The sequence below is a fragment of the Sapajus apella genome, unplaced genomic scaffold (assembly GCF_009761245.1).
Source record: "Sapajus apella isolate SASKATOON/1434 unplaced genomic scaffold, GSC_monkey_1.0 scaffold414, whole genome shotgun sequence".
NCBI lineage: Eukaryota > Metazoa > Chordata > Mammalia > Primates > Cebidae > Sapajus > Sapajus apella.
This window is the reverse complement of record NW_022437350.1, coordinates 35114-41574: the sequence shown is the minus strand read 5'-3', so window position 1 is coordinate 41574 and position 6461 is coordinate 35114. Positions and strand designations below refer to the sequence as shown.

Sequence of the window (6461 nt, the reverse complement as noted above, 5' to 3'; positions counted from 1 at the left end):
GCCTCCTGGGTTCAGGCAATTCTCCTGCCTCAACCTCCTGAGTAGCTGGGATTACAGGCACGCGCCACCATGCCCAGCTAATGTTTTGTATTTTTTAGTAGAGACGGGGTTTCACCATGTTGACCACGATGGTCTCGATCTCTTGACCTCGTGATCCACCCGCCTTGGCCTCCCAAAGTGCTGGGATTACAGGCTTGAGCCACCGCGCCCGGCTCTTACCTGAATTTAACAGCATCCCATTCACATTTATATCAGGGGTAGAAGTTGCAAGACTTTATCAACTTTATTTTTGAAGTGACTGCAGTGGCTTAAAAAGATACCAGTTTTTTTAGGCTGGGCATTGTGGCTCATGCCTGTAATCCTAGCACTTTGGGAGGTTGAGGCGGGCGGATCACGAGGTCAGGAGATCAAGATCATTCTGGCTAATGTGGTGAAAACCCGTCTCTACTAAAAATACAAACAATTAGCTGGCATGGTGGCACACACCTGTAGTCCCAGCTACTCGGGAGGCAGAGGCAGGAGAATCATTTGAACCCAGGAGGCAGAGGTTGCAGTGAGCTGAGATTGCACCACTGTACTCTAGCCTGGGCAACAGAGCAAGACTCTGTCTCAAAAAAAAAAAAAAAAAAAAAGAAAGACTGAAATGAGAACTGAAGGTAGAATCAACTAAATTCAAATGTTGGAAATTCCTCAAATGAATGGTCCAGTTTCTTCCACAGGTAAGTAGAATTCTAAAAGTTAAAAAGGTAGGGGAGCTTGCAATGTTTAGACCTCATTTGGCTCCTGATTCAGATACCCACCTGTAAAATGATATTTTGGACAAATAGAGAAAATTGAACAGTAACTGCATATTAGTTTGTATTAATAAATTATTGTACATTTTGCACAGAATTATAATGTTGTGATTATGTGCTTTTTTAAAAAAATGTTTTAGCTGGTTACAGATATATAATGGCTTATATTTACAGGTGAAATAATAGGACATGATATCTGAGATTTGCTTTAAAATATTTGTAGGTTGGATGCAGTGGCTCACACCTGTAATCCCATGACTTTGGGAGGCCAAGGTGGGTGGATCATTTGAGGCTAGGAGTTCAAGACCAGCCTGGGCAACACAGTGAAACCTTGTCTCTCCACATAGCCAGGCATGGTGGCGTGTGCCTGTAGTTCCAGCTACTTGGAAGGCTGAGCTAGGAGGACCACTTGAGCCCAGGAGGTTGAGGGTACAGTGAGCTGAGATCCCACCACTCATTCCAGCCTAGATGACAGAGTGAGACCCTGTCTCAAAAATAAAACAGTTACAGAGTCTGATGGGCAGGCGAAGCCAGACCTCAAGAATGTCAATATGGGTCAGGCAGGGTGGCTCATACCTGTAATCCCAGCACTTTGGGAGGCCAAGGCGGATAGATCGCTTGAGCCCAGGAGTTTGAGACCAGCCTGGACAACATGGCAAAACCCTGTCTCTACAAAAAATACAAAAATTAGCTGGGTATGGTAGCATGCACTTGTAGTCCCAGCTACAGGAGGCTGAGGCGGGAGGATCCCTTGAGCCCAGGAGGTGGAGGTTGCTGTGAGCTGAGATCCTGCTACTGCACTCCAGCCTGGGCCACAGAGTGGGACCCTGTCTAAAAAAAGAGAGAGAGAGAGAAAGAATGTCGGTATGGTCAAAAGCTAGATGGGCTCAGTGAGGGACAGTCTGACCTAAAGATTAGTCCTGAAATATCTGGATTCCATTTCTAAGGTGGTCTTGTATTACTCGGAATTAGTTAAGTCATTCAAATAAGCAAGTATCATCTTTCCCTGGTCTTTGGACACACAGCTTGTTTACACTAGGCACAATCTCTGATAGGCTTCATGTTTTCCCTCTTACCCAAGATCAGGCTTTAGAGGAGCCCGGTCCCCATCCCCACCTCCTGCCCCTGCCTTCCCTATGGCAACAGCAGAAGCCTGGTTTGCCTTTTCACCTGAATGTCATAGAATCAGGCTGTCTGTATTAGTGAAATGGAACATGACTTTTCCTTTAAGAACTGTAATCCATGGGCTACCGGTTTTCTTTCCCTAGAAGCACGCACTTACTTTGGGCCCTGCTCCTCATGACAGCATCACTTAAGTAGGTGGAGGCGTAAAGGTGGTCTGCAGGTGGAAAGGAGCTTTCTGTCCTGCCATGCAAAGCCTCCAGAGTGGTCGTAGCCCCATCACACCCCTGGGATGTGGCCAGCCCAGGAGGCCTGGGGTTTCCAAGGGCTCTCTTGGATCTTTTAGTAAAAATCAAAGGAGTACTTAGGAGGCCGAGAATTATTTGAACACAGGAGGTTGCAGTGAACCAAGATTATGCCACTGCACTCCAGCCTGGGCAACTGAGCAAGACACCCTCTCAAAAAAAAAAAAGCAAAACACCAAAGGAGGATGGCAGTGGCCTCCAGAAACAGAAGGTTGGGTTCGGGAGGGCTCCAGGCATTGCCAGTGGGTCTCACTCTCAGCCTGAAAAGCAGGCCTCTCTGAGGCCTCTCTGGATAGTTTGGCTTTAACAAGGGCGAGGAAAGGGAGAGGCGGTGGTGAGGGCAGAGGCCTGGTCAGTTGAACTCACATTGGCTGAGAGCTGCCCCTGGGCGAGGGCACCAAGCCCCATTTCCTGCTGCCATGTCACCTGTGCATCCTGTTTCTCTACAGAGACTGGTACAAGCGCAACTTCGCCATCACTTTCTGCATGGGAAAAGTGGCTCTGGAAAGGATTTGGAACAAGCTCAAATGGAAGCAAAAGAAGATGAGCAACTAGGAGTCCCCCATGACACAGCCAGAGTCCAGGTTTCCATGGGAAGCAGATGGTTAGAGGAGCTCCTTTCACAGGGGCTCTGAGAAAAACTGAAGTGATCCCAGGAAGCCCACCTCTTCCTAAGGGGGCCGTGGCCTATCTGGGGACAGGGTGGGTCTCGCTGATGTGGGCTCTAGGCCAGCTTGTTGTCACGGACATGGCATTAAGGCCCAAGCACTGGGTGCCCATTTTCTGTGTTTCGAATTACACCAATTCAAAACAGAGCTATTTAAAAATATCGGCCTGGCGCGCTGGCTCACGCCTTTAATCCCAGCACTTTGGGAGGCCTAGGCGGGTGGATCACTTGAGGTCAGGAGTTTGAGAGCAGGCTGGACAACATGGCAGAACCCCATCTCTACAAAAATTAGCTGGGCGTGGTGGCACGCACCTGTAATCCCAGCTACTCAAGGCTTAGGCACGAGAATCGCTTGAACCCAGGAGGCGGAGGTTGCAGTGACCGAGATCATGCCACTGTACTCCAGCCTAGGAGACCAAGCAAGACTCTGTATCAAATCAATAAATAAAATAAAAATATTAATAAACCTTTACAGAATCAAAAAGCTTGCTGACGGGAATGATTTGGAAGCTGGCTGCCAAGTGTCTGTATGCTGGCCTCGGGGTCAGACCTCCCTCGCTGTGAGTCATCAGCTGGTGGGTCCTCACCGGCTGCACCCTGAATGCGGTCCGGTGTGAGGACATGAAAGCAAGTGCCATTTCATTGCAAGCCAAAACGTTTAACTTGATTCTTGGTGTTGACTATGTTAGTAGATTCTTCAATGCTGTAAGCAAATTAACAAGAAACAGCAGCACTTATTTTCCTCTTTCCTTAAACATGAAGATTAAATGGCCAGGCATGGTGGCTCACAACTCCTCACCTCATGTAATCCCACCAATCTGGGAGGCTGAGGCAAGCAAATCAGTTGAGCTCGGGAGTTCAAAACCAGTCTGGGCAACATGGTGAAACCCTGCCTCTACAGAAAATGCGAAAATTAGCTGTGTATACTAGCATATGCCTGTAGTCCCAGCTACTCTAGAAGCTGAGCTTCAAGGATTGATTGAGCCAGGGAAGTCCAGACTGCAGTGAGCCAAGATCCCACCACTGGGTGACACAGCCAGATCCTGTCTCAAAAAAAACAAAGGCCAAGCGAGGTGGCTCACGCCTGTAATCTCAGCATTTTGGGTGACCGAGGTAGGCGGATCACCTGAGGTCAGTTCGAGACTAGCCTGGCCAACATGGTGAAACCTCGTCTCTACAATAATGATGGAGGGTGCCTGTAATCCCAGCTACTTGGGAGGCTGAAGTGGGAGAATCGCTTGAACCCAGGTGGTGGAGGTTACAGTGAGCTGAGATCGCACCACTGCACTCCAGCCTGGGTGACAGAGCAAGACTCCATCTCAAAAAAAAAAAAAAAATTATTCTAACCCAAAAATTGGCTTTTTTAAAAATTAGGTTAATATAATTGTAATAGCCATATTCAAGTAAGTATTTCTGTGGGCTTAAATATTTACAAAATAAAGCTTATCTCAGTGATGTGTTTTATACCACTTTTCCCACAAAAATGTATGTTTGTTAAAATTCCCAATATTTTAAATACTTTAATTTGGACTTTATTATTACTGTTATTACTTTTAGAGATGGGGTTTTGCCATGTTGGTCAGGCTGGTCTCGAACTCCTGACCTGAAGTGATCCACCTGCCTCAGCCTCCCAAAGTGCTGGGATTACAGGTGTGAGCCACCGCGCCTGGCCCTAATTTGGACTTTAAAAGGAAAATAAAATTGAGTCTCTCTCCCCCACTTTGTGTGTGGGTGGTGTTTGTAGGCACTGAGTTTTACGTGCTCATATTCACCCAAAAAAAGCCGGATGTGGCTATAAGAAGTTCAGCAGGGCTCCCGAGGGCTGTCTCAGGTCAGTGACAACAGGACATCTAATGCCTTTCCTCGTTTTTGTTTTGTTTTGAGACAGTCTTACCCTGTCACCCAGGCTGGAGTGCAGTGGCAAGACCACTGCTCACTGCAGCCTCCACTTCCTGGGTTCAAGCGATTCTCCTGCCTCAGCCTCCTGAGTAGTGGGATTACAGGCGTGTGCCATCACGCCCAGCCAATTTTTGTATTTTTACTAGAGACAGGGTTTCTCCATGTTTGCCAGGCTGGTCTGGAACTCCTGACCTCAGATGATCCGCTCGACTCGGCCTCCCAAAGTGCTGGGATTACAGGCATGAGCCACTGTGCCCCGGCCTTCCTTGTTTTTATTTAATCTTAATAATGGACAGGAAGCCACACCTGCCTGCAAGCCTCAGCTCCCTTGATGCCATCCTGTAGCTCTGGCAGAGCCCTCATCAGGGCTCCAAGTGGCATCAGGTACAGCATTTGCTCTGCACAAATACTGGAGTTACAATGCTTAATAGGACCATCTTCCAAAAAATGCTGCCCAGGCGAAGGCCGCTGTGTGAGGCGCATCTTTGGGAGCTGCAGGTGGAGGATCCAGGCTTGCCCACACTCATGCTGCTCTTTAAAGGAAGTAGAATTGCATCAGGGCTGCAGAAAGGCCTTGCCTTGGGGCAGCAGTGCTCCCCTGCTTCGATTCTTTGCCCCTACGAGGACAAAGCTTGAGAGGTTCTGACAAGCCCTTCAGTCTGCTGTCAGCTTGGGAAAGTGGCTGCTTCTAAGCCTTTGTGCCTAAGGCACACGCTGTGGCTTCCGCCCCCAGCAGAGGAGTAAGCCACAGAAGGCCCTTTGTTCCCTACATGTGCAAGGAGTATTTCAGACTTCTGATTAACAGGGAAACCATGCAGTTTCTGGCAGATCGTATGACAAAGATTTCTGTTTGCTGATTTTTTTTTTTTTTTTTTCAGCTACCAGCATAATTTTTTCTGTTGTTGCTTTTAAAAAAAAACGAACCAAGGCCGGGTTCAGTGGCTCATACCTGTAATCTCAGCACTTGGGAGGCCGAGGCAGGGGGTCAGGAGTTTCGAGCCTGGCCAACATGAGGAAACCCTGTCTCTACTAAAAATTAGCCAGGCATGGTGGCGCATACCTGTAATCCCAGCTACTTGGGAAGCTGAGGCAGGAGAATCGCTTGAACCCAGGAGGCGGAGATTGCAGTGAGCCGAGATCTAGCCACTGCACTCAGACAGACTGACAGTCCATCTCAAAAACAAACAAAAATAGCTCTATTCTGTTGGCATTTTTAAAGTAAAAATTGTAACCGTATGTCTGGTTAGGAAATCGGGGCAGAATAGGAGGGAGTAGACAACAAAGGAATAGACTTCTTTTCTAAATCCAGAATTATTTTTCCTGAAGGGGAGCTGGAGGTTCCTGCTCTGAAAGGCCCCCTGATTGGGAGGCAGCTGGTAGAGTTTGGGGTCTGGGTGCCACTGGCATTTTCTCCCTGTGGCCCATTGGGTTTGCCTTGCTGGAGTCTTGTTAGATTCCCTTTCAGGCTCCCCCGTGCTTGTAGTTTTTTGCGTTTTGTTTTTTTTTTAGATGGAGTCTTGCTTTTGTTGTCCAGGCTGGAGTGCAATGGTGTGATCTCAGCTCACCGCAACCTCCACCTCCTGGGTTCAGGTGATTCTCCTGCCTCAGTCTCCCGAGTAGCTGGGACTACAGACTTGTGCCACCACACCCAGCCGATTTTTTTTTTTTTTGGAG

The 6461-nt window shown here is 48.1% G+C and overlaps 1 protein-coding gene across 1 annotated transcript in view; it reads left to right on the top strand.

Moving 5' to 3' along the window:
• LOC116545868 overlaps positions 1 to 3036 on the top strand; it is a 20090-nt gene extending 17054 nt beyond the window's left edge. Inside the window, exon 5 of the mRNA XM_032272292.1 lies at positions 2598 to 3036. Coding sequence (XP_032128183.1) covers positions 2598 to 2776 — 179 coding nt within the window. The 3' untranslated portion in view covers positions 2777 to 3036. The remainder of the gene's footprint in view (positions 1 to 2597) is intronic.
• The last annotated feature ends 3425 nt before the right edge of the window (positions 3037 to 6461 follow it).